We start from the raw sequence: 27,816 nt of genomic DNA, 5'->3' as shown, positions 1-27,816 counted from the left end.
TATACATTTTTGTGTTTTTACACTGTAATCTACCCTAAGATCTTTGGTTAATGTGCAGTATAGAAATTTAATTAATTACAACAACAACAACAACAACAACAACAACAACAACAAGGCTTAACCATTATAATTCTTAATTCTTTTAGAATATAATTGTGAATTACAGTTATCTGGTTCACACGTTAAGCTAAACCTTGGTTTAGTAAGATTGTGCAAACGTGGACTCCTAGAGAGGACATCACAACCACTTTCCTCCTTTGCTGCTGCACTACTAAGGATTGTGTCATCTGAACACAGCCCTCTCTTCATTAACCATGAGCAATTGCCAAGGATTACAGATAATTCCTAAAATCAGATACTGTCCTAATAAAATCAGTGTGAAATAATAATACTGGATGTGTTACATTGACACTGTTTCCAAGTTTATGAAGACATCTATTATTTTGAATTCAACTTTTTAATGTGCAACTTTTCTTAGATGTGGATGAATGTGAGATTGGCGCCCATAACTGTGACCTGCATGCCTCATGTGTCAATGTCCCAGGAAGCTTCAGGTGTAGCTGTAAAGAAGGATGGATTGGAAATGGAATTAAGTGTATTGGTGAGTAGAGAAGTGAATTGATACAGTTGTTCAGCTGACAAGATGGTAGGCCTACGTTACTTGGTTATTTTTAGAATAATTGGGTAGGTTGACTGGAGTGGGGATGGATGAAGTAGCTATGGAAATGTTTCACCCAGAAACAGAAGGGGGCATTTTTTATTCTTCAGGCTTCTCTTCCCATTTGGGTTAGAAATCGGGCCAGTTTGCTGGTTGACTCCTTAATGGAAGAGAGTATCTGTCTGTCTCCCATAGAGCTCTTAGTTTATTTTGAAACACTTTTTTGTTAACTCCTCATCTTCTCTTTCTTGCCTAGCTGTCCCAGATAAGAATGGGATTCTAAATTGTTTAGGGAATGAGAGCTCCTAAACTTTCCACACTATTGATATGGATAATCCACTCCTGCTTTCTCCTCCCATACATTCTGCTCCTTACTGAATTGCCAGATTCTTTCAGCAGGACCATCCAGCCTAGCTAGAGCCAAGCTGATATATTGTTTTATTAATAAGGTATATTCTCGCCTGGAGAATATTATGATCAACTACAGTTTCCAACAATAGATGTGCCAGTGGCCACTTGGGTGAGAGATGTCATGAAGGAAACCCGAAAGATCCCTGTGATAAAAATGGAGAAGCCTCAGTCACCAACTCCATCTCTACAATGTTGACCCTCCTGACTGACTTGCCTCTTTGGAATCAGTTTCTAAGAATCTGAAGAGTAGACCAAAAAGGTTCTTCTTATCAGCCACTGTCCTAGCAGACTCTATTATAGCCTCTAATGTCAGAAACAGAAGGAATGTGTGCTTAACGTGGCATGAATCTAGCCATAAGTGGTGCCTGATTGTCACACTGTTTTCTGGCACCAGGTTCTTCGGTGGTGCCAGTGGAAACCAAAAGTAAAAGAAGGCTGTCCAAACTGCCAAATGAGAGGACAGAAATTCCCAAGCCCTACTTGTCCTTTTGGGACTTGCCAGCATCTCAGTACCACTTGGGAATCTACCAGCTATAAGACTCAATAACCACGTTCCAAATATTCCAACTGAAATTCCTCACTGATCTCTCCTGGAAACTGTTCATCATCCAAGGTTGAAAGCAAACAGTGTTCTAGCAGGAGATAGGCTGCCCCTATTGCCATTATCCTGTTATCGTCTGTCTCATGTGGTTGGTGCCTCAGTGGAAACAAGACCACACAGATCTATAGTGTGAGAAAGACAATATGAATAGGATATGTGCTGGAGTATTCCATGGGCCTAAAAGACAACTTTGTGATCCCAACAAAATCCAAATTTGTAGAGAAACTCCTGAAGCAAATTTCCCCCCTAATCTCCCACCTCGGGAATATTTTGGTGATTTTCATAGAGGGTGTCCCTTAATCAACTTAATCAGCACATTGCCCCTGCTTCTTATCTGGATAGAAGGGGCACTTTTGAAGTACAGTGGTACCTCTAGTTACGAACTTAATTTGTTCCAGAGGTCTGTTCTTATCCTGAAACGGTTCTTAACTAGAGGCGTGCTTTCGCTAATGGGGCCTCTTGCTGCTGCTGCGCCGCCAGCACAGAATTTCCATTCTCATCCTGAGGCAAACTTCTCAACTCAAGGTAACTCTTCCGGGTTAGCGGAGTTCGTAACCTGAAGCGTTTGTAACCTGAGGCGTTTGTAACTTGGGGTACCACTGTATTGAGAATCCTACTTTCTTCCCTAAGGGAGACAAATTTCTGATAAGAAATTTCCCTTCTTTCTAGAATGCCTCAGTCTATTATAATTCCATGTTTGTGAACATTTTTCTATGTGAAGTCTACAAAGAAAGTAAAGCCATTTTCTTTTCATGTTTTCTTATTTTTGACAGATTGATAACATTGTTAGAGATGGCCTTTGATGACAATTGTTAAATCCAATCACTTATAGAGCAGAATATTAGTTAAATATTTACCCAGTGCTAATGAGTTGATGTTTAAAACATAAAGATTATAAATGAAAAGGAAGAAACAAAATAATTTTATGGTTTCGTGTCATTGAAAGTTTATGAGAAAGCAAGTTTGAAGTTATCGCTTTGGGCAAATTTAAGCTAAACTTGCAGCTTGCAGTCAAAGTTAATTAGTTCAAAACAATATATTTGAGATTAATTCCTACCACGATTCCTACCCTCCCTCCCACTGGTTCTTGGCACTCTTTGCCCCTTAACAATTGCCAAGTCACAATGTTGCAGTGATAATTGAAGCCAAATCTGGCTGAAATATCCTAGCAAGGTCTAGATTTAGACCTAGTAACCCTATGCCCCCTTGGCTCCCTTGTCCACAGCCCTCCAAACTCCTCTACCCATAATGGATCCTGGAGGTTATGTGCTCTGCTGCCCTCATCTATACTGCCCTTCTCATGTGACCTGTTGAGCCTCCTTCATCATCTCCTGTGTACTATGCCTGCCAGCCTCCCCACTCCTGTAGGAGTGCTGAACTTGTCCACTTTCTTTCTCTTGGTAAGCACCAGCATACATGCATCAATGTGGTGTTTGGAAGGAGAAGAGTCACTTTCATTTATGGTTGAAAAAATAGTTCTGCCTTAGGCAGCCATCTAGAATCATACAGCAATAAAGTTATGCCTTGGATTAATGAATTGGCATAAATATATATTTTCTTATTATGGTAACCATAACAGAGGCATGCAATATAAATGAAAAAGCGTTTAAGCAAAATTGGTAAAGTATTTAAAATGTTCCACTAATGCTGAACATAGCAATCAGCAGATCAGTTTCTGAAGCTACCTTCATTTTGAGTCAGACATTGATCCATCTCAGCCCTACATTGTTTATTTTGTCTGGCAGTGGCTCTCTAGCAGAAGTCTTTTCCATCACTTACTACCTGATACGTTTAGCAGGAGATGGCAGGGTTTGGACCTGGGGACTTCTGCATGCTGAGCATCAGCTCCTTCACTGAGCTGTGACCCATAATGGCTGAGAGCCAGTTCTGACGCTCTTTGAACCAATTGTGCAAGCAGGCTACTCCTGTGGAAATCCCTGTTTCTGTGAACATGTGCATCCTTTTTCTAGTTCCTTTGTGTGTGTTTTTCTGGCAGATCTTGATGAATGTTCCAATGGAACACACCAGTGTAGTGTAAACGCTCAGTGTGTGAATGCTCCTGGATCATATCGCTGTACCTGTGCAGAAGGATTTACTGGAGATGGATTCACTTGCTCTGGTAAGAGAGATTTCAGAGAGTTTAATGAAATCATTTTATCTGCTTGTTTCCTTTAGAAGCGGAATTCAAAGCTCCGGCAACACCGTGAGAACAGGTTTTTCCCCTGTACTTAGTTTTCTGCATACCTAGTTGTGTAATTTCTTAACATGGCATTTACACCCAAGCTACTCTATAATGGATAAAGCTAGCATTTCCACTAACGGGCTTTAAATATCAAACAGAAATATCACTGCTCATTTTCGACTAAGGTGGAAGCACCAGTTTTGCTTTATGTAAAGTACCGGTAATACTTAACAAAACAAGTAACTTGGAGAATTATCTAGATGTGTTTATAATGGACCTTTGCTGACCAAATCCCTTTTGCTACATTGAACATCAAACTTAATTATATTCAACAGATATTGATGAATGTGCAGAAAATATTAATCTATGTGAAAATGGACAGTGCCTGAATATTCCTGGTGGATATCGTTGTGAGTGTGAGATGGGTTTCACTCCAGCTTCAGACAGCAGATCTTGCCAAGGTAACTCACCACTATTCCATTTGCATTTTCAAGGTTTGGATTGTATGTCAGGAGGGAAACCACAAGAAGCACTGAAAAGAACATTCAGGCATAAGCTTTGCATAGAAAATACATTTTTCTAAGCAAGAATTATTATGCTGTGCCAGCTCTGATAAAGGCTGCCTTAATTTTTAAAGACTTTGCATGGCCTTTGACAAAAAAAACCCTGCAGCTAAATTTGGACTCATCTTCCTTGTATTAGTTACTAAAAGACATGTAGAAAAGTACTGCATTCAAACAAACGTTTCTTATTGTACAATGTGATGAGGATATGCAACTGCACACTTGTTCGCTCCCAATAAAACCACATTGTACCTCACACAAGCACAGATTACATTTTTCAAATGCACATTTGCATTCGATGACAAATTATTCAGAATATGTACAATATTGATGTGTGGGTAACTAATTTTTGTGTATATTTATTATCCTTTCAGATATTGATGAATGTGCCTTCCAGAATATCTGTGTGTTTGGTACTTGCAATAACTTGCCAGGAATGTTTCACTGCATTTGTGATGATGGCTATGAGCTGGATAGAACTGGAGGGAATTGTACAGGTATATATAATAAACACATCACACTTGAAGAATGTAGTAGTAGAAGAATGAGATTTTGTTAAATAAATGTTGATGGCTGTGAACTGGAAGTGTAAAAACGTATTCATTGGTTTAGGAGAATTTGAGAAATATCCCTTTGTGGTTAAACAGATACATTTTAGGAAGTACAGATAAGTCAAACAATTGATGGAGAAGTTTGATAAAAACTGGCATTTATTTATTCATTATGAAATGAGAATGCAATTTTTTTGGCTCTTTTCTTGAATTAAAATAGTGATTAATAATAATAATAATAATAATAATAATAATAATAATAATAATAATAATACTATACCGCCCTATACCCGGGGGTCTCAGGGTGGTTTACAGGATAAAATCAAGTTATAAAACCACAAAATACATAATAAATATAAAAACAATCCAATAGTTCCTCCAATAGCTAAACATAAATTGAAAATTTTCTTCTTCTTCTTGCCTTAGACATTGATGAGTGTGCAGATCCTATCAACTGTGTTAATGGTTTCTGTGTGAACACGCCTGGAAGATATGAGTGCAACTGTCCTCCAGATTTCCAGCTGAACCCAACAGGAGTTGGTTGTGTTGGTAAGAATATTAAATAAATAAGCAGAAAGGTTAAAAGATTCCATATGAAACAATATTGATTCATTACTTACATACCATGGAACAAATTCTGGAGAAATGTACATCCCACCCATATCACATGAACTGTGCAAAAAAAAATATCCACCAGGATAGATGCTGATTTCAAAATCCCAAATGTAAATGGATTCATGATGAATTAATAAATTTATAACAAATATAATATGAATTTTTGTTTCTTTACCATGTCCCAGTAAAGTCAGTAAGGTTTTATTTCTACATACGATCTTCAGTAGGCTCTTATTTTCTGCTATGCCAAGAACTGCCTCAATATATTGGATATATGTAATTGAAAATTAATAAAAATTATTTACAAAAAAAGAACTGCCTCAGTGAAAGACAAGATATTGGGTAGTGTGGCAATGCACCTAATTATCCCCTATCGATTATATGATGCAAAGATCATTCTCATGCTAGTCTGACGGGCCAACATCTTTGAATCAGGGAAGGATATTTCTTCCTGGTCCAATTAGCAATGTCCCTTGCAAAAATGACGATTGCTTTCCCCTGAGACTTGAGGTTTTGCTGAGTCCTTTGTGCTTACTTGCTCTTACACTTATTTCCCATGTACTTTTCTCTCATTGTGGCAAACTAGGAATTAGATTCTATCATGTGATTGTTGAGGAACTGGGTCTGAGTGTTCCTGCCTTCTGGTGAGATGAGGAGAGCTGAGCTAAAAGACATTTTGGACCTCTTCCAAGTCTTACTCTGTTATTTTGTGATCTTGTTACGCTGACAAACCCTTGCAAGTCAGTTATGACTTGCTTTACCCATTTCCCCCTTAGATCACTTAAGAACTTTTCTGGTGTTGCAGCTTTACATTTAGGTCAAAACTGAGAAAAATGACTGAAGTTAATGTAGATTATGAGGTTTACTACTTAAAGAATTCATGGTGCATGTTTCACATGACTGTGGCTGGTGGGCACAACTGTTTTCCATTCATTCTCCACAGACAATCGAGTTGGCAACTGTTACCTGAAATATGGACCGAGAGGGGATGGAAGTCTATCCTGCAACACGGAAATTGGTGTTGGAGTCAGTCGTTCCTCCTGCTGCTGCTCTCTGGGAAAGGCTTGGGGAAATCCCTGCGAGACCTGCCCGCCTGTAAATAGCAGTAAGGAAATGGCTCTCTTAGATGCAAGGATGAAAAGAAAAACTACTAACAGTATATCACAAGGAGTGAAAACCATTTCATGTGGTTGCCTTTTATACATGATCATCATTGTGTGACCAGGAGGTGACAGCCCCAGTCCCCAGGGATCATAAGGAAGGAATAAAGGAATTTACATGGAATTAAAATTAGGCCACAACTTTATTAAACTTCCAAATGTAGGAAGACCTTGGCTTAGGTCTTGGGTGTGTATCTGTTCCAGCCCCCCAGCCAGGGGGAACTGGGGCTCATCAGGGTAAATGGGATATGTGGGCGCTCTGCGAGACATAAGTGTAGCAGGCAGCCTAGCCCATATCCCCGCACGCAGGGTAATTCACTGATGGCCTTTCAGTGCATGGCCAGTGACACCCATATACAGGGCCGCCCTAAGCATATCTGGCGCCTTGGTGCAAAGCTCCTTCCGGCACCCCTCTCCCCCATGTCCCAGAGTATTTTTAGGGAGGATGGTGCTGCTGGCAGGGCTGGAGGAGGCGGGCAGTGGCTGGAGGGCGGCTCCTCTGGCGGGGAAGAGGCAGAGGCTGGACATGGCACCTCCCGGTTCAGCTGGCCGCTTTGTGCCGCAGTGGCCACAGCAGACAGAGGCTCAGGGCACGGCGCTGCTTCGGCGTGGCATGGCGGAGGCGGGCAAGGGCGGCGAGCTGATGCCGGGAGGTGCCACATCCAGCCTCCGCCTCTTCCCTGGCACCCTCCAGAACTTGGCGCCCCGTGCCACTAGCCTCTATGGGTAAGACGCCCCTGCCCATATACTGTATATAACCCCTTTAAGAAGGGGACCGTGGAATCGCCACCGCAGGGGGGTGAGTCACCACTTCACCCCCCCCCCCCATGTAGGGAAGAAAAGACTAAAGGATTGCACCCAAGGCCATAACCGCCAAAGTTATGACTAATTGCTATGGGGAAGACAAAACCTGACAGTGCAGGAAAATTTCTTCCCGATCTTTCATCAGCAACCAGTCAAAGACCGCCCGCTAAACAGGAAGGAAAAGTTAACTTGCACACAAGAAACATTAAACAAAGGGAGGGTAGGGAGGGCTATTGTTGGCTTCACCCCACCTCCCAGCAAGCAACTTGATTACTGAGGCTGGGTGTGAACCTTCAGATATTAAAACTAAGAGGCAAGCCAGCCCCTGTTTGCCAGTAAGCTCCCTAGGAACTATAGCACCACATGCGATCCTGCAAAGGTCACCCACAATATAAAGTGTCAATGCTCATTAAATAGAAAAGCATGCCTAGGTTCTCAGATGTGATTCATAAGCCTTGAGTGCGGGAATCAAGGATCCCAGCTTTGCTTGTGACAACACATGATGGCCTTAACCTAAGTACCTTGTTAACCTAAGTATCCTTTTTCCTGCGTGTAAAATTGAAAGCATGTTTAAGGACACTAATATAAAGTGTTTTGCCATGTACTTAGTGGGAGTTTAGAACAACTGCTGTTCTAAAGCATCTGCAAAAGACACCAAAGAATTATTAGTAATTATGATCTTCCTTCAAATGTATTCACCTCAGATACAGGGGTATGGAATATTTATTTTCCATATTGTGTAGGACAGCTTTGGTGGGATGCACGAAGTATGTATAGATTGTAAGAATCCGAAAAGACACTACACTACACTGAAAGCTACAGGGAACCAGGCAGAGGGCCTTCTCGGTAGTGGCATCTGCCCTGTGGAATGCCCTCCCTTCAGATGTCAAAGAGATAAACAACTACCTGACATTTAGAAGACATCTGAAGGCAGCCCTATTTAGGGAAGTTTTTAATGTGTGACATTTTAATGTATTTTTAATCTTCGTTGGAAGCTGCCCAGAGTGGCTGGGGAAACCCAGCCAGATGGGCGGGGTACAAATAAATAATAATAATAATAATAATAATAATTATGAATGGAGCCCCCTATATGCTGCTTTCCAGACAAAGTTATTATAAATCTCTGTGATTTACTGTGGGGTCAAGCATAGTCAAAACACAGTTCACATATTAAGATGATAAATTTTATGAGCTGTGAACAAGACTATGCAAAAGAAAAACAACAACTGAAGCCATCTGTGTGTTAATCTTCCCACAGCCTTTTGTTTAATTCTTGCTTGTGTTCTTTTCTCTGTAGGTGAATATAATACTCTCTGTCCAGGGGGTGAAGGTTTCAGACCAAATCCTATCACTATTATTCTAGAAGGTAAGTCCTTCCTTCCTTCCTTTTTACAACAAATTTTAATTGGTTTTTAAACAAATACAAAAATAAGAACCCAGTCAGTTGGGTGGGGTAATCATCACAGTGGAGTAGGAAGGTGGGGGCGGGGATCCCTGTGTTCCACCCTGGAGGGGGCGACACTCAGCAAGCCCCCAACCCGCGACGCCCAAGTCTCGCCCTGCTGCAAGTCTCAATCAGCTCGGCGGCGGCGGCTGCAGAGGCGAGGGGCGGGCCCGTGAGCGGTACCCGGTACAGAGTGCACATGTCTGGCATCCTGCACATGCGCACTCCACCTGGGCCAGCGCTGCTGCTCCCGCAGTGACCTTGCGAGCTGCCGCATGCGAAAAGCAGCATGGACGGGGCAGCCCCACGAGCCGCCACTTGCTCAGCGGCTCACATGGTCGCTACAGGAGCAGCAGCGCCAGCACGGAGGACTGCGCATGCGCAGCATTCCGCACATGCGCAGTCCGTCCTGACGTGCTTCGTGACGTCATGGCGCATGCGTCAGGATGTGTGCCCGCCCCCAGGGGGTGCCTCTGCATTTGGTGCCCCGAGCAGCCAAGCGGCTTGTTGCGCTGCTGAATCATCATCATCACCAGAAGTATATATAATGGTGTTTGTTGTATCCATTGAATTTAGACATAAACTTACACATTCAGTGTCCAAACATATCACTAAACATGACCTCTCCACTGAGAAGGCTGAGTGAGTGGTATAACAGGGTCTTGATTTTGTTCATTAACATAGTTAAACAAGTTAATACTTTTAAAATAACCACTATAGCTTTTTATGACTTAAACAAGAGTCAAGTTTTGTAAAACGTCTATAATGGGGAGGTAGTGAAATCTAGGTTAGTTCCATAGAAGAAACTGAAATGTATGTATTTTTTAAGTGCTGGCCATTTCAAACATAGATACTTCTTAATGGCAGCAATCCAGCTCCTCACATTCACCTGAGTTTTTTCATCTGTTAAGAGCTTCCCAGCAATCTGCAAATTGCTTTATAAACTTTGAGTTCCTAAATTGTTTTGGATTTTGGCAGCTTTACTGCTAAAAGGAAAATGTAATGTGTGGTGCTTCTTTATCAGTTGCTTTAATCTTACTCATTTGGCTCATTCTGAGTCTGTTAGTTGTGTCTACTATCACCCTATCAAAAAATTAATTGGAAGCATGACTCAGACGGTTTTACAGCTGATCTTTTAAGCTTTTAGCATGCCTGCAATGTACCAAAAAGTGATAATTACAGGACATATGTTCCTAGGTGATAAAATATGATGCAACCTGGTCATGGTTGAGCACAGCATGTGAAGACCAATTGACTTTTTGGGAAGACTTTTAATTTATATTGTGATCCTTCATACAGCAATTAGTGAGAGTTAAATGTACTTTGGCTAGTTCATACTTTTATCAGATCTTTTTCATACAAAGCTGAGCAGATTTATAAACAAAAACAGGCAAAAGTCATTCCCTGTTAGCCATCTATGCAAGTAGTCTGCTATAGTCTTTCATCAGCCAAAAAAAAAAATGCCTTTCTCTCTTAACACAGACATTGATGAATGCCAAGAGTTGCCTGGCCTCTGCCAAGGTGGAAACTGCATCAATACATTTGGCAGCTTCCAGTGTGAATGTCCCCATGGGTACTACCTCAGTGAAGAAACTCGTATCTGTGAAGGTAACAATTATTATCTTTTCTCATAGTGGAACATGAGACATTTCTTCTCAAACAATATTCTTCCCTGCAGACATTTCTCCCCACACCCGAAAGCATGCAGATGAAATGCAGATACTAGATTTAAAGTTGTAGATCTTTAGGATTTGAAAATTACATTTACACACAGAGCCATAGCTAGGTGATCTTGCGCCCCTGGCAGAACCGTCCACATTGCGCCCCCTAGGTAAAGGTAAAGGGACCCCTGACCATTAGGTCGAGTCGTGTCCAACTCTGCGGTTGTGGCGCTCATTTCGCGTTACTGGCTGAGGGAGCCAGCGTACAGCTTCCGGGTCGTGTGGCCAGCATGACAAAGCCGCTTCTGGCGAACCAGAGCAGCGCATGGAAACACCGTTTACCTTCCCGCCGGAGCGGTACCTATTTATCTACTTGCACTTTTGACGTGCTTTCGAACTGCTAGGTGGGCAGGAGCTGGGACCGAGCAACGGGAGCTCACCCCATTGCAGGGATTCAAACCGCCGATCTTCTGATCAGCAAGCCCTAGGCTCTGTGGTTTAACCTGCAGCGCCACCCGTGTATTTTAGCCAATTTTGCGCCCCCCCTCACCTGTGCCCCGGCGGGGGCCCACCTCACCACCCCCTAGCTACACATTCAGTTATCAAGTTTTTTATATTAAGACAATCTCCCAGGACAATCATGAATATGCACACTACTTTCTAATTGAAACTACTTAGGGTCAAACCTGATGTGATAATGCAGGCCATTTTGATTTCTCTTTTCTTTTTAAAGTAACGACTTTAGTGGGTTAGGACTAACCTAAATCCCACATACTTCCTCCAGATACTGTTCACCCCTACACCTGCTTTTTGCTGCAAGTAACATCTTCATAGACAGATTACAGCTTCAGATGTTACTTGTCGTAACAAAACTTTTCATAGTCGAGTAACTGCTTCAGGTGGGTGATTTTTTGCAGTGGGAAAGCAGTACAGTGGTCCCTTGGTTCCCGAACGGCTTAGTTGTTGAACAAATTGGCTCCCGAATGCCGCAAACCCAGAAGTAAGTGTTCCGGTTTGCGAACGTTTTTCGGAAGCCAAACGTCTGACGCGGCTTACGCAGCTTCTGATTGAGTGCAGGAAGCTCTTGCAGCCAACTGGAAACCATGCCTCGGTTTTTGAATGGTTTCGGTAGTCAAACAGACTCCTGGAACGGATTAAGTTTGAGAACCAAGGTACCGCTGTACAAGGGGCGGGTGAACCCCTACCATGCACTGCAGTCCTCATGCAGACTGAGAGCCCCAAAGCTACTTCAAAAGAGGAGGAAAATCCCAAACACGGGATTAAAAGATGGTGGATTCGTTGCTTAACTCTTACCTAGCCTCTTTGTCCACAAATGAGAAATACTTGTTTGGCAATTCAGTTTGGCCTTATATGTTGTTATTTATTGAGCACTTGTTTGTTGTACCTTAATTGCTTATTGAGTCTCCCTGCTCTCCCACAGATATTGATGAGTGTGTTGCACATCCTGGTGTCTGCGGTCCTGGGACATGCTACAACACCTTGGGGAACTACACATGCATTTGCCCTCCAGAATACATGCAGGTGAATGGAGGTCACAACTGTATGGGTATGTTACCTTTTATATTTCCACTTCCTACCATGATATTGAGACCAGATGAGTTTCTAAAATGTAGGCCGTTTACACTTCATAGCTCTTCCTATGAAACTTTCTCGGTAGCACATAGGATCTAGAATCCAGGCTCACAGCTGGACAGCATTTACGTGAGGCCTCCATTGGTGTTGGAATGGCTCGGAGGAATATCTGGCTTGTCAAAGTCAGTTAAACTAATATTTGTGGAAATGTACATGTTTATTGAACTAGCTTAAGTCATAGTTTGAGGCTGCATTCCTACATCTGGCCAGAAGATGGCTGTGGAGTCTCTGAATGTGTTTAGGTGCCAGTTTACTAGTGGAGAGGAGGTCAGAAAGGAGGACAGCAACTATGCCTCTGTTTAGAAAGTTCTGTGGGTATAGATCTATCCCCAGTGGGGTTCTGGTGGTGGGTGGGTGCCTTGCAGAGCTTGGGATCCGCAGGATCTAAAGCCCGTGACATGTGCTCAAAAAAGGCCAAGAACTATGCTGATTCTAGAGCTTGCATACCGGGTAGTTAATTTCCCTTTCATTGATTTCAATGGGAGATAAATAGGGAGAAAGACAAGAGGGGTGAAAAAGACCTCCCCAATATCCTGCCCTAGATATATCAAGCTGTCAGGACAAGGGAAGTGGTGGTGTGTCTGCCACAGATTCTCCCCACCCCCCAATTCCATAGAACAGCTTTGTAAGTTACTTTTATTGTGTACTAAATATGCTTTCTGGATCTTATAACTCAATCCTAATTATGTCTACTTCAATTAAGCATGCTGCTCACCCAGTTCCAGGGTGGGTGGTGGTTGCAGCCAGTCACAGCCGCCTCTCGACTCCCGGGGGGTTGAAAATGCTTCCTCATGGCAACCAGCTAAAAATGAACCAATGAACCAATTCCCCCATTGTGGTTGGGAAGATCTAGCATCTGCCCCAATCCTCTTGAATAAAACACAGAGAACAGATTCAGCTGGAGTTATTCTGTGTTCCAAAACAGGAAAGTCAGCTGAAACAGGCAGCTACTAGATGTATAGGAAAAAAGAAAGCCAGTGCTCAAGATCCAATTGTTATATGTATAATACTTTAAAATACCCATTTAAAAGCATGAGATTTCTACATGTACAGATATGAGAAAGAGCTTTTGCTATAGAAGCTACAATGGAACGTCTTGCGACAATGAACTCCCTTTCAACGTGACCAAGAGGATGTGTTGCTGCACCTATAATGTTGGGAAAGCCTGGAACAAACCTTGTGAACCATGTCCAACTCCAGGAACAGGTAAAAACTAGGCTTAACAGGGGATGTTGTATAGACTCTTGAGCCCAAATTAATATTAAGATATATGCACCCCTTTCTGGACAGATTCCTAGAGAGCCAATACAGTAATATATTATTCAGTTATTTCCTTGGCAGTCAATGTAAGCAAATGCAATGTTCAGTAGCTGTTATACTTCCCAACAACCTGGTGAATAAATGTAGGTAGCAGAGATATTAAAAATATTAGTTTCATTTGTTTCAGTTTCCTGGCTTTTCTTCAGTTAGTTGAAAGTGCCCGTGATAAACAGTTACCTGTATATTTCTTTCAGTGTTTTCTTAAACAGGCAACTGTTTATCACATAGGATAAAACTTATGAAAACCCAATAACTGAGATATATTCTTCTAACTCTTTGATAACCATAGAGCATAAAGGAAAACAAAGCAGGGCAGTATTCCTTTGATCAGTATGGAAAGAGGAAATAAGAACTGAAAAGAACATTTTTCCTTCCCCAGAAGTGTTCTAAGCCAGTGTCCTTCCTGTCATTAATCAAGACAGGAAGAGAGAAGAGCTCAAAGCCCATTATTTATACATCAAAATTACTAATACTATATAATTCCACATTGGGGTTTTTCCTCGTCAGTGCTGTCTTTCAGTTTCTAAATTCTGTCAATATTAAAGCTAATACTTGGATTAAATAATGTATCTGTTTATTGCTGCATTGTGTGTGTGTGGGGGGGGTGTCCTCTTATTCAGTAAAATGGATTACTGTTGTTTGTAAATGGATTGTTTGTCCAAGAGTTATTTTTATATTTAGCCTCCTTGATTCCACCCCATTTTCTTTCTTTTAAAGTTGATTTCAAGTCAATATGTGGAAATATTCCTGGCTTCACATTCGACATCCACACAGGCAAAGCTGTTGGTAAGTTTTTAAAGCTATGTTCAGATTAATGAATGCAGCATGAATCTGAAAACTAGAGGCTTTTTTCCTCCCACCCACCCCCTTTTGTTTTATTTGTAAGATGTGTAGAAAACTAACATGACAGGGAGGAAGTTTCAGCTTTTTATGTATAAGGTTATCGTATATGGATTTTTCCTTTATACAAAAAGCATTGATTAAAATTAAATTGCTATATTAAATTTACTGTATTATATTTCTAGGTAAATTTTATTACCACTTTATTTCCCTTATTTCATGCATAGAGAAACTATGAGAAAAAGCAGGGCTTGCTTTTGCATTTGACTAATAAATAATTGATTTTTTTAGATATTGATGAATGTAAAGAGATCCCAGGGATTTGTGCAAATGGTGTTTGCATTAACCAGATTGGCAGCTTCCGCTGCGAATGCCCAACAGGATTCAGCTACAATGATCTGCTCTTGGTCTGTGAAGGTGATGTAAATCGTATTGTCTATGGTTTATCCTCCTGGCAAGAACCTTTTCAGCAATGGTCTCCGCTCCTACTTTACTGCAGCTCATAAGTGAGGTTTTTTTTTGGGGGGGGGAGGGAATACACCAAGAAATCACACGTGCCTCCAAGTCAGGCTCATGATCAAAGAGGAACTGATTGTACTGACTGAGTCCTACACAATGGCCTAACCTGGCTGTGTGGACCAGCAGAGAGGAAGTGCAAGCTAACATACCATGCAACTGTCTGTGATCTGCTCCAGTAAATTTGATATGGATATATGTGGATATATCTTCAAAACAAAGCAGCAGTTACTTTTAATTATTAGAAAAGTATAGAAAAATATTGACTAATGAAAAGGTGTAGAAGACGCTTGTCTTTGAAAAAATAAAGCTGCGCATCAGTTGATTCCTGACCTAGGTTTTGAAACTCCTATCAGTAATTCAATGAAGTATTTGAACATGATCATTAGTTGCCCTTTCTTCCGTGAATTGTCGGTTCTCACAGGATTGTATTTATCTTCCTGGCAGATTTCTTAGAGAAAGGGAGGCAGGAACATTACTCATAGCATTTGCTCTGTGTGTACAATGTGCCACATTCCTGCTGTTTGCAGCAGTAGAATTTGTTAAATGCTCTCATGAAAAATGTTCTGGAGTGGTATGGTTGTGGGATACAGGATGTGCTTGGGTTCCTCCTCTAATTTTTAGTTTCTTGGAAATTGTTCTGTTAATCTTCTAAATCCCATCTTTCCTCTTCCTTAGTGGATGTTAAAAAAAGGCGTCTTCAATAATATACTTCAGAGGGATGAGCACAAAGATAAGGGATATTAGCACATTTAAGTTCCGTTGATTTCAGTTGGTATGTTAAGATTGTGTTGAAAATTCTCTAATTGAAGTGGGATTTGAAAGTGCTTTAACATTAGCTGAATTATGCCCATTGCAATGTAGAGCATAAAAGGTATCTGAATGCCTCAAAGAGATGAAGGACACCTACACTGACATTTGACTAAGAATTATTGATGTTGCAGATATTGATGAATGCAGCAACGGCGACAATCTCTGTCAACGAAATGCAGATTGTATTAACAGCCCTGGTAGTTACCGCTGCGAATGTGCTGCAGGTTTCAAACTTTCACCCAATGGTGCCTGTGTTGGTAAGAAGTAACTTGTGTTCCCTATTTTGCTTAAGTCTTTTATATTGATATTCCCTCTAGAATAGGCATGGTCAAACTTGGCCCTCCAGCTGTTTTGGGACTACAATTCCCATCATCCCTGACAACTGGTCCTGTTAGCCAGGGATGATGGGAGTTGTAGTCCCCAAACATCTGGAGGGCCAAGTTTGGCCATGCCTGCTCTAGAATATTGGCAGTTTTCCTGTTCTGAATTTGTATTTTGTGTTGTTGTTTTTTGCACACTTATAAACTGCAAAGTCTGGAAAAGAAAACAATTATGTTGCTTCCCTGCCTTTCGTGTCATGTCTAGCAGTAGCTAACTTAACACAAACAGACAAATAGCAGGCTTTTTGTGCTATGACTTTCTTTATAAAATGGACATTTTAAGTTCACCTTCAGTAATCATTAGCAGATTGTAAAACGTGAGTAATGAATGAGCAATAACAAAACCACAAATCAATAATGTATACTATGTGTTTTGTGTATTTTTGTTATAGATCGCAATGAATGCCAGGAAATTCCTAATGTATGTAGTCATGGCACATGTGTGGATAAAGAGGGAACTTACCACTGCATCTGTCAAAATGGCTTTAAGGCATCCCATGACCAAACTATGTGTATGGGTATGTTGAGAGAATGTTATCTGTGTAAAAACGTGAATTAGAAAATCTAGAACACCTTAATTAATTGACGTTTTGGTGAGCGATGGTTGGGTTGATACTGTTATATTTATTTCAAATGAATATAAGTTATGTGTTGTCAAATAAATGTGGTGATTGCATTTATTATATCATTGCGAAACTGAAATATAAAAAGGGGAGTGGGAAAATAAGCCAGTGGTTAAGGTTTCCTGAGATGATCCTACAAATAATAATTCCTTTGTATTAATGCCTTCTCTCTGCAGATGTTGATGAATGTGAAAGACATCCTTGTGGAAATGGAACGTGTAAAAACACAGTTGGCTCATATAATTGTCTATGTTATCCAGGATTTGAGCTTACACATAATAATGACTGTATGGGTAAGAGAATAAAAAGAAAACTACATTTTTTCATTTAGGAAGAGGGATGGTGCAAGAAGTTCAAATAAGAACATGAAATTTCTGAATTTTAACAGGCAAATCTATTTAAGGTCTGTACTCTATTGTGGAAAGAATTTTGAAAAAAAAAAGTATTATACTATTTCAGCTTCAAAGACCTTTTCTGACCTTTCAAGTAGCTGCAGGAACCGCCAACTAGATCAGGACCACAACTTAGGGAAGAGAGAATTACATATGAGCCAGAAGTCATCTTTTCCATTGAAAATGAGGGTTTCAGAATGGTTAGCAGGGGATGAACTTTGAGAATTTGGGAGAGAGATCGCACAATTTTCAGTTGTAAAAGAAGAAGATCCCCAGGGAAAGAAGTTACAGCAGTGACTTTTCCCCTTTCATTCATTCATTTAAAATGTAGTTGCTGCTGCTGCAAGTGGCAGCAGAGTTGCTGTCGGTGCCCCTCCTATCCTCCCTTGGAATGACACTATGTTGTCACGTAGCATCATCCTAGGGGTATGATGTTGGTTTGGAACGGCAGTTTCTACTAACTGGGTCACCAACAGCAGGACTATAGCTGCTTGTGGTGGCAGAAAATTACACTGGGTGGGAAAAGACTGCTAGTAGGTCATTCCATATCAAGTGATCCAACTTTTTTAACTTGTGTCATCCAATTTTCTTTATATTTTGTACGCTTGTTAAATGATCAAAACAGTTTGAATCTAAAATTTTAATTTTTTATCTCATCCCGTTATGAGAATTTGAGATTTCAAAAAATTGACAATTTCGGCCTTGCCAGACTACACAATAAACATAAAAGCTCAGCCCAGAACTGAGATATGTCAAAACTAAAAACACCAATCTCTTCAGAACTTCATGGGCCTTAATATGATATGTCGTATGATGGATTTGCTTTAAATTTTAAATTTAAGTTACAAAATTGAAAACTTTAAAAGTGATTTAAAAATTATATATAATTAAGTATTTCCCCAAAAATGTATTGATTATTTAATATTTCTAAGAGCTACCTCCAAAATTTCATATTGGGATCTCAGTGGGAATAACAAACAAACATTTGTACATACATGCCTGCCTTGTTGGGTTCTATTTAGGATAAATTGGTTTTCTTGGAGTAAAATATAGCAGAATAAACCAGACTTCAAACTGTAATATCAGTTACTTCAGGCATTTCTTTAGAAAGTTGTTCAATTTAAAAGGTACCTGAAAAGCTAGTCAGGCTTTTCTTTTAAAAACATGTTCCAAAGCAGAGTTGTAGCTTGCAGTAATTGCATGATAGAATTAATGCTTTTTGTTGCCCTTGTTTTGTTAACTATTTTGTTGCTTTTTGTTAACCATTTAGATATTGATGAATGCAGTTCCTTCTTTGGTCAGGTGTGCAGAAATGGGAGGTGTTTCAATGAAATTGGTTCTTTCAAATGTTTATGTCATGAAGGTTATGAACTTACTCCAGATGGCAAGAACTGTATTGGTATGTATGAAAGCAACTACCTGTGTAAATGTGCATTGATAGAACAGCAATCCTATGCACACCTATCTGCGATTACATCCCATTGAATACAGTGTGACTTACTTTTGCATAAACATACAATTGTGCTGCTTTTTGAGGTATACATTTGCACAATCATATGTTACAGTGTCTTTCAGTCGCATATATCCTAGTGTCTTTCAATTAAAAAAACTAAATAAGTTAAAATAGCCCAACGAAAACACTTCCGGCAGGTATTTATGGATAGCTGTGAACTGCAGCTGAAACAGAATCCTATACCAGGCAAGTAAGACAGAGCCTCTCCCTCTTCTCAGGAAATCTCTGTTCTTTTACCAATTTTGGTTGATACATTGGCCTTATGTAGCTCTTGTATGCTAAACTGAACAGCAGAATTCATTGCAAAGGGGTGGGTAGGAACTTTTCCCATCAGCAAGAGCTGGGGGCGAGGAGTGCTATGGTTTCTGTTCGTTATGTGTTTTTATATTGTAAACCGCTCTGTGATCTTTGGGTGAAGGGTGGTATATAAATTTTATTATTATCTATGTATAATAATAATAATTAATAGTTATTTTCAGATGGGAGCAGGGTTATTTAACACAACAAAGGACAGACAAAAGTGTGGGAAGGAGGATCAATGATCTTGATATAGATTCTTCTCTCTTATTGCATATTTAGACTGTAGGTAATCCTTCTAGAATCTCTAACATGTTTCGTCTTTTTTCTATTCTTTTGAGATATTAATGAGTGTGTGGTGCTTGCTGGCTCATGTTTCCCTGGTACATGTCAAAATTTGGAAGGATCTTTTAGGTGCATTTGCCCACCAGGGTATGAAGTAAAAAGCGAAAGCTGCATTGGTAATGTTGCATTTTATTATATTATATTATATTTTGAACTTCAATACTAACACAGTAAAGAATGGGTATTTTGGATGTGGTAGGAATAACATACAAAGATTGTGTCACTTATTTACAAAAGTAGTGACTTTTAAGATACAGCATTATTGTGCTTGTGATGAGAGAAACAAACTCAAAGTTGTGGCATTCATTAACAGAAATCGGGTGTGTGTGTGTGTGTGTGCTGGTTTTTGATTCGTAAAATCTTTGCTTAACCAACAAACAAATCCACCCACACCCACACACACCCAGTGAATACATAGAGAAAACTTAGCTGAAAAATTGTCTGAAAATATAGGCTGCATTCAGACAGCATTTTATTCTATTTCCCTAAAGTTTCCTTACCTGATAACGTTCTCATTTTATGTGATCTTTCACTCGAGGTAAATTCCAGTTCTGGAAATCTAGTGGCATTTAGTAGAAGCCATTTCTATGTTAATTGCTTTCAGGGGGAAAAAACCACTTGCAGCTCTGTTAACCTGGAAAATCACAGGAGCATTTGCGCTGTAATTTCCCCATAGTTTTCATGGATCATGCCACTGCAGCTCATGTGACCAAATTTGGAGTAGTATTCTAGTATACAGTACCTTCCCACCATTTTCATGTGTGAATCATGAGGGAACAGAATCACTCATGGCAACACGCCTGGTCACATATACAGTTGTGTTATACCATGTCCACTAGTGGGAATGAAATTTAGTATGCCATGGCAATATAGCGATCAAAAAGCTGCAATTCCAACAACACAGCAGGTAATACAGTGGAAAAGGAATGTTAGAAACTGGGATAAGAAGCGCTTGCATTTTAACCAGAAAAACTAATTCAATAATCTCCACATCTGAACGCACCTAGACTCAGAAATGGTTTCTGTTTTAAGCCTTTACGCTCATAGATAACTACAACTAAATTCCGCACCAAATGCACACCTAGTGTGTAAAGGTAATTGAGTTATTTGCATAGCGCTTTGATGTTTATTTCAACATCTAAGGAATTTTTGTTTTGGTACAAAATAATATACCAATGCTTTTAGAACGATAGGTGCTTTAGATTTTCATTATATGGGGGGAAAGTAACACACAGCTATCAAATGAGAAAACGGATCCATGCAAATCACAAACTAAGAAACAAAGATATTTGTACCAGACAGCCAATCCTAAATATCGTCAAATTAACCATACAGGAAGTAAATCCTCATGTCTTCTCTGTGCCAAACTAACTGATGTTAGGGAATTTTTGCCCAGATAAAGCTGGAAGGAAAACTTTATGTGTGCTTTCAGTAGTCTTCATAAATTAAGGAACAAAATCTTGCTTAAATATGCTGGACTTTTATCTTGAGCAATACATTTTTTTTGAGATTTTAACTTTTGTAACACGGTGCATTTATTAATTTGTTTTCTTGCCAGCTTTTAAATATTTTTGGCAGCTATTGCTAGCAATATTAACCGTTTTTCTTGAGAGTAATCCAAGTCATATTTTCTTTAAACCCTTTCAAAACAGCATTTTGGGGCTGCAGTGAATATCACGTGCAAGACACCTGCTACATTAGCAGATAACACTAAGAGAAATAATGTCTTAGTGCAAATGTGTGGGCTTTTAGCGAGGAGATGGCAACCGCTGTGTTTTCTCTCAGTCCTCTTAGCATGGCATGATGTGGCAGCTGAGTCAAAGTCGGGTTTAGTGTGTTTTCTGAATTTGGACATGTATTTAAACACACTCTTTCCCTTAAGCATGAGTTGTAAAAAAGGTAAAGGACCCCTGACAGTTAAGTCCAGTCGCGAATGACTCTTGGGTTGCGGTGCTCATCTCGCTTTACTGGCTGAGGGAGCAGTTAAATTCTTGGTTACAGCTCATGGTTAAGGAAGAGAGGATGCAAACAGCCCCTAACTACGTTATAATCGAACAGGGATAGGCAAACCCCTGCCCCACCCCTCAAATATTTGTTTCACAAGTTCTCATACTCACTTTCTTATTTATGGGCAATTTCTTTTTGCCTTTCCCCAAATTGTTGAGGGAGGGGATGACCAAATATACTGGCACAGCCTTAGAGTAGACTTTAGAAAGCAATTGCTGTTTTAAAACAGGACGAATGGTTTGCTCATTTAAAAATCAATTATGCCTAATGCACTATTTCCCATCAGCTCTTGGGAAAATACACAAGATGAATACCATCTTGGATTAATGTTGTAATCACATTTTCCTTTTAACAGTCTTAAAAATTTTATTTATTTACAATCCAGTTGTGTATAAATTGTATGGAATAAATAAATAAATGATTTTTCAGACATTGATGAATGCAACGAGGATCCCAACATCTGTCTCTTTGGATCCTGCACTAATACGCCAGGAGGATTCCAGTGCATCTGTCCTACAGGCTTTGTGATATCAGATAATGGCAGGAGATGTTTTGGTAAGCACAGTGGTTTTAGCAGGCCCTTAACAGTCAGCTCAAATATTCAGAAAGGAGGGCCATTCAGTAAACAACCATTTGGCTAAGTTGGGCCGTCTCATGTTTATTTATTTAAAGGAGTTCTACCTCACCTTTACACTTTACACTTATCAGGATGGCTAATGTGATAATAAAAAGAAAATACAATCATTAACGCATGCAAAGATGAACATGCAATGCTTGAAATTTAAAACACAACACAAAGACAAACTTTGGCTAGACCAGTTGCTGTGGGCCCAGTTGCAGCAATAAAAGCAATACAAATACAATTTTAAAAAACAGTATGAATATTTAATGTAATCTACGGTCTTCAATCACAAATCCATGCTAAGCCCAGATCAGGCAAAAATGGATTTGTAGGCTTGCCCCGCCTAACACCAGTGCTTTTTTTTTTTTAACAGAAAAAGAGGTGCAGGAACTCCCCCCCCTTTTTTTTTACAGACAACCCTAATTTGTTGAACTATTTTTAGGGAGCAAATTGCCCAACCCATCCAAATGGACAAGAGCCCTATGACTTTAAAACAGCCACCTCCAATATTAGACTGAGATTAATTCAACAACAAAATACTACACCGAGCCTACTGGACGCCATGCTTTAAATGTCTTGAGTTTTCCCCACATGGATGAAAGCTGGCTGTATAAAAATCCACAGGCTGGCTTAGCACATGTGTGGGATTGTTCAATTGTCAAATAATACTTGAAGGAGATACAAATGAGAATTAAAAGATGTTACGGGGTAGATGGATGGAGAGGGATTGAAGGATGATGTGGGGTGGGTGGAGAAGAGATTGGACCATGTCATTTTTGGATACAAACACTTTCACTACAAAAGTAATTTTTCGGGGGGGGGGGGAATCCTGAAATGTTCCTCAGCAACTCCTGCTCAGAGGTTTCCCACACCTAGTATAAGCAGACTGAAAGGGCTTCAGTGCATGAAAAAGGCATTACAAAATAATAATGCCTCCTGCTGATAAAGGTTCAGGCAGGAATTCCCATGCAAGTGAGAAGTGAAACCATTCCTTTGATTTTGATTAACTTACCCAGCTACCCAGTGTCTAAAGTAATTCTGTGGCATTTGGTTTCTCCCCTAGATACGCGGCAAAGCTTCTGCTTCACTAACTTTGAGAATGGCAAGTGCTCTGTGCCGAAAGCATTTAACACCACCAAGGCAAAGTGCTGCTGCAGCAAGATGCCAGGAGAAGGATGGGGTGATCCCTGTGAACTTTGTCCTAAGGAGGAAAAAGGTAAAGAAAAAACATGTGCTGGCTTTGGGGCTGTGCAATAAATCGCCATACATTTGAATAACAGTATTGGAAATAACATCGTGATAAGTGCTGCAACAGGGACATGGGTGGCGCTGTGGTCTAAACCACTAAGCCTCTTGGGCTTGCCAACAAGAAGGTTGGGAGGTTCGAATCCCCGTGACAGGGTGAGCTCCTGTTGCTCGGTCCCAGCTCCTACCAACCTAGCAGTTTGAAAGCACACCAAAAAGTGCAAGTAGATAAATAGGTACTACCACTCCGGTGGGAAGGTAAACGGTATTTCCGTGTGCTGCTCTGGTTTTGGTGTTCCGTTGCGCCAGAAGCAGCTTAGTCATGCTGGCCACATGACCTGGAAAAACTGTCTGTGGACAAACGCCAGCTCCCTCTGCCTGTAAAGCGAGATGAGCGGCGCAACCCCAGAGTCATCTGCGACTGGACTTAACTGTCAGTGGAGGCACAACAAGGCCCTCGGCTGCTGCGGGGAAGTGCAGCACTCCCTCCACCACTGCAGATATATATTGCAATGTTGAAAACCAGTTATTGCCCAGCCCTAGTTGGCTTTCAAGACGCAGTGGTAAAAAAACGACTGGCATATAGAGCCTCTACTTGTCCAACCAGATCCTTGATCCAATTTCCAGTAGCTCAGTGGAGCTACTCTAAGTAAGTGGTTTCAGGAATCACCATAGTAATAATAATAATTATTATTATCATTATCATTTATTATTTATACCCTGTCCATCAGTCTGGGCGGCTGCCAACTGAATATTAAAAACACAATACAGCATTAAACATTAAAAACTTCCCTAAACAGGGCTGCCTTCAGATGTCTTTCAAAAGTAAGATAGTTGCTTATTGCCTTGACATCTGATGGGAGGGAGTTCCACAGGGCAGGCACCACTACCAAGAAGGCCCTCTGCCTTCTTTATTGACTAGCTGTGGATTACTATACAATGAGCAATAAAATAACTGGATCTTTTGGGCAAGGGGGGAGATGTGTTTTAAATGTATGGTGTATATGGAACTAATATCACCACAGGAAACTGGAACTGGCTAAACATGGGTTAAAATCTAGTAAAGCAATCAGTGTCTTTTGGGTTTTGCTATTGGCTTAGATTAAAAACTGAATATTGATTACAGCTACAGTTACAGGCACAGAGTTACTTTATAGATGTGGCACTTATTACGCAGTATTTGGAGATGGAAGAAAAATAAGGGGGAAAACCTTCTTTTGTAGCACTTGTGAAAAGCATATATGTATATGTGTATGCCCGTTATTGTTTTAATTGGCCATAGTCAGCTGTATAATCATTGCCATTTTTATTCCCTTTGTGGTGCTGCTGTTCCAAAAAATGTTCTCGTGCAGTTGCCTTCCAGGATTTGTGTCCATTTGGTCATGGGACTATACCTGGGATTGATGATACACGAGAAGGTATTGGTTTTACTTTGATATCACTTTAAAATTATTTAGCTCTTTAATGAATTATACTCCAGCATTCTCTGGCTTTTAGAAAGAAAGTTGTATTGATTTTTCAGATACGAATAATATTCCTGATTGGGGGGGAGACAACATAAATCTTACTCCAGAAAACACCCTTCCTTTCTCTTATTGGTGAATGGTCACATGGCAGCACAAGTGAATATAGGCCTAGGATAGTAGATGCAGCCCACAGGATTTATATTCTATGTACTATAATCACTATACGGTGTTGGTCCGAATATAAGCCGCACTTTTAAAATTGGAGTGGGGGGTAAAGGAATAATACCCAAATATAAGCCGCTCCATTCCTCACTGCTCCTGGCTGCATTCTGGCTGGGGGGGGGGGGCGCCACGCACACTTCATTGCCGACAGCCTTTCCCCTTCCTCGCTTTCTCCCTTCCTGGCCTTGGGGGAGAAGACGGGGAACTACACATGGGGCGGGCGCTGCTTTGCCGCGCTCCTGACTGCATACCGTAAGGTTGCGAATATAAGCCGCACTTTTAACTTTTCACGGTCAGAATTGGGGGGGTGGTGAGGCTTATATTCAGACCAATACGGTAATTTCTATCCAGTTCTTCTGTTTGGAGCAGTGATGGCCAAACGTGGCCCTCCAGCTGTTTTGGGACTTCAATTTCCATCATCCCTGACCGCTGGTCCTGTTAGCTAGGGATGATGGGAGTTGTCGTCCCAAAACAGCTGGAGGACCAAGTTTGGCCATCACTGGTTTAGAGCAACCAAAGTGGCTTACGACAAATTAAAATACTATCAAATAGAAATTTGAAACGATGCAGAACACTACAATACAGGCAACTCCGGGGTTATGTTCCAAGGCACCACAGGTTTAAATGAAAATGCATATATTTGAAACACCGTTGAAAAAGCCTGCAAACATGCCATTCCACCCCTGCCTCGTTCCGCCCCTTTTTGTGATGTTTTCAGGTCAGTTCCGGGTTTGACACAATGCACGTGTGGGCATTTGTGTACTTATCGGACCCACCTAAAACGTTCGCTGCCTGTACTAAAAACACCAAATGGGCAACAGCTCAATTTTTTGTAGGTCAAGTTTTTTCTTTTTTAAAAAAGACCAAATCATTTGTTTAAAGCAACAAACCACAAAATATAAAACATTTTCAGCAACTGTCTAAAGACAGGGAGAGAGGGTGTCTGGCAGATCTCCACTAGGAAAGTTTTTCATAACTTTGCTGCTATCACTGTGAACGAATTGTTAATCAGAGAAGCAAATCAAATGTCCTTAATAACTGCTTTTTAATTCATTTACTTTCTCCACATTTTTGGCATAAGAAATAATTCTTTCCTTTTTATTCATTTATTCCTCTTTGGGAGGGTAAAGGGAATTCTATTACTGTCCAATAAAATGTGTATCTGTTATACTAAAGGAATCCCGAGATGGATAACAGAACAGTACAAATGATTTGATGTTACTTTCTTGTTTTTAGATGTCAACGAATGCCTTGAGAGCCCAGGCATTTGTTCCAACGGTCACTGCATAAACACAGATGGATCCTTCCGTTGTGAATGCCCTTTGGGATACAAGCTGGATTACACTGGAGTGCGTTGTGTAGGTGTGTGCTGATTCAAAGCCATATGTAAAATCAGTTTATTTCATGTGTTGTAATCTTTAAAGCTTCATGAACTTGACCTGCATCCCAGTATTCAAAAGTTTGTTTTGCTTGTTATACCCTAGATACCGATGAATGTTCAATTGGTAATCCATGTGGAAATGGCACGTGCTCCAATGTTATTGGTAGCTTTGAATGTAATTGCCTTGACGGATTTGAACCTGGGCCAATGATGAACTGCGAAGGTAAATTATAATTTGTTTTATCTTCTGACTACATTTGGGCAACTAACCTGCTTTGAATCTTTATCTGATTCCCTTTACCGCCAAAGTGGTGTACAAATAAGAAAGATGGCTTGTTTGTTTTTTATTTTTAGAAGGAGATTTCTAAGGACTGGATAACACTGGTGTTGTTTCTATTTTGTTTAGACATAAATGAATGCGTACAAAACCCATTGCTGTGTGCTTTTCGCTGCATAAACACATATGGTTTCTATGAATGCACCTGTCCAGTGGGCTATGAATTAAGAGAGGACCAAAAAATGTGTAAAGGTACGGATGTTTTTAAAAAATGTTTTAATAAACATTGAACTTTCATAAATAACCTACATTTTACTTAACACAGACCAGAAGAAAGCACCGTCAGTGCTTTGGTCACTTTGAATTGCTTTGTACCCCTCATTGCCTTCAATTTCACTTGCCAGTGTAGCATCCCTGGGTTGGACTTAGCAGCCTGAAAACCCTACTCCTTCCTTTGTCCACTAGAGGCACAAGTAAGCCCAACTCAGTGATGCTACACTCGACATGCAAATCTACCTTTCAGGTAGGTACAAATGGTACTTCCTACCTCTTTCTTGAACATTTTCACCCTTAACCCTTAGGGATGATTTATCCTCAGGTGGAAACTCTTCAGCTCTTTTTGCTTTTGCCTTGGTGATCAGTTTTAAAGGTGCTCTGCTACTTCTTTTATTTTAAGCTCCCAACTATCTGGTTTGCATTCTGGTTCAAGTGGAGCCAGTCCCTTTTGTACAGGCATGACTTGTTCCAAAAATTACCCTGAACTGTTCCCCAGTGCCTAACAAATTGAACCCCTCTTCCCAACATGACTGGCTCATCCACATTTTGAGACTCCTTGTTTCGTATGTCTAGCTGGCCCTGTGCATGGAATGGACATTTCAGAGAAAGTTACCCTTCCCCATCTGTGCAAGACAGTATCCTCACCTAAGTCCCCTTATACTCTGTGCTGTTTACTTTGGGGTGCATATGTATAGGAGTCTACTGACAGAATATTGGAACAAATGGTAGATAGATGTTCTAAACCAGGGGTCAGCAACCTTTTTCAGCCGTGGGCCGGTCCACCGTCCCTCAGACCATGTGGTGGGCCGGACTATATTTTTTTTTGGGGGGGGGGGGTGAACGAATTCCTATGCCCCACAAATAACCCAGAGATGCATTTTAAATAAAAGGACACATTCTACTCACGTAAAAACACACTGATTCCCGGACCATCCACGGGTCGGATTGAGAAGGCAATTGGGCCGCATCCGGTCCCCG

At 40.6% G+C, this 27,816-nt stretch overlaps 1 protein-coding gene across 1 annotated transcript in view; it reads left to right on the top strand.

Annotated features, from left to right (window-relative positions):
- Positions 1-27,816, top strand: part of FBN2 (fibrillin 2) — a 132,355-nt gene that overhangs the window by 92,019 nt on the left and 12,520 nt on the right. The window contains exons 32-54 of the mRNA XM_033164487.1: positions 479-601; positions 3,667-3,789; positions 4,188-4,313; positions 4,790-4,912; positions 5,393-5,515; positions 6,525-6,686; positions 8,843-8,911; positions 10,472-10,597; positions 12,092-12,217; positions 13,357-13,509; positions 14,341-14,409; positions 14,755-14,880; positions 15,924-16,049; positions 16,565-16,690; positions 16,972-17,088; positions 18,458-18,586; positions 19,339-19,458; positions 21,779-21,904; positions 23,035-23,187; positions 24,569-24,634; positions 26,141-26,266; positions 26,389-26,508; positions 26,692-26,814. Coding sequence (XP_033020378.1) covers positions 479-601; positions 3,667-3,789; positions 4,188-4,313; positions 4,790-4,912; positions 5,393-5,515; positions 6,525-6,686; positions 8,843-8,911; positions 10,472-10,597; positions 12,092-12,217; positions 13,357-13,509; positions 14,341-14,409; positions 14,755-14,880; positions 15,924-16,049; positions 16,565-16,690; positions 16,972-17,088; positions 18,458-18,586; positions 19,339-19,458; positions 21,779-21,904; positions 23,035-23,187; positions 24,569-24,634; positions 26,141-26,266; positions 26,389-26,508; positions 26,692-26,814 — 2,781 coding nt within the window. The remainder of the gene's footprint in view (positions 1-478; positions 602-3,666; positions 3,790-4,187; positions 4,314-4,789; positions 4,913-5,392; positions 5,516-6,524; positions 6,687-8,842; positions 8,912-10,471; positions 10,598-12,091; positions 12,218-13,356; positions 13,510-14,340; positions 14,410-14,754; positions 14,881-15,923; positions 16,050-16,564; positions 16,691-16,971; positions 17,089-18,457; positions 18,587-19,338; positions 19,459-21,778; positions 21,905-23,034; positions 23,188-24,568; positions 24,635-26,140; positions 26,267-26,388; positions 26,509-26,691; positions 26,815-27,816) is intronic.

This window comes from Lacerta agilis, chromosome 11, assembly GCF_009819535.1.
Source record: "Lacerta agilis isolate rLacAgi1 chromosome 11, rLacAgi1.pri, whole genome shotgun sequence".
In the NCBI taxonomy this organism is placed as follows: Eukaryota; Metazoa; Chordata; class Lepidosauria; order Squamata; family Lacertidae; genus Lacerta; species Lacerta agilis.
This window is presented reverse-complemented; position numbering and strand designations above follow the sequence as displayed.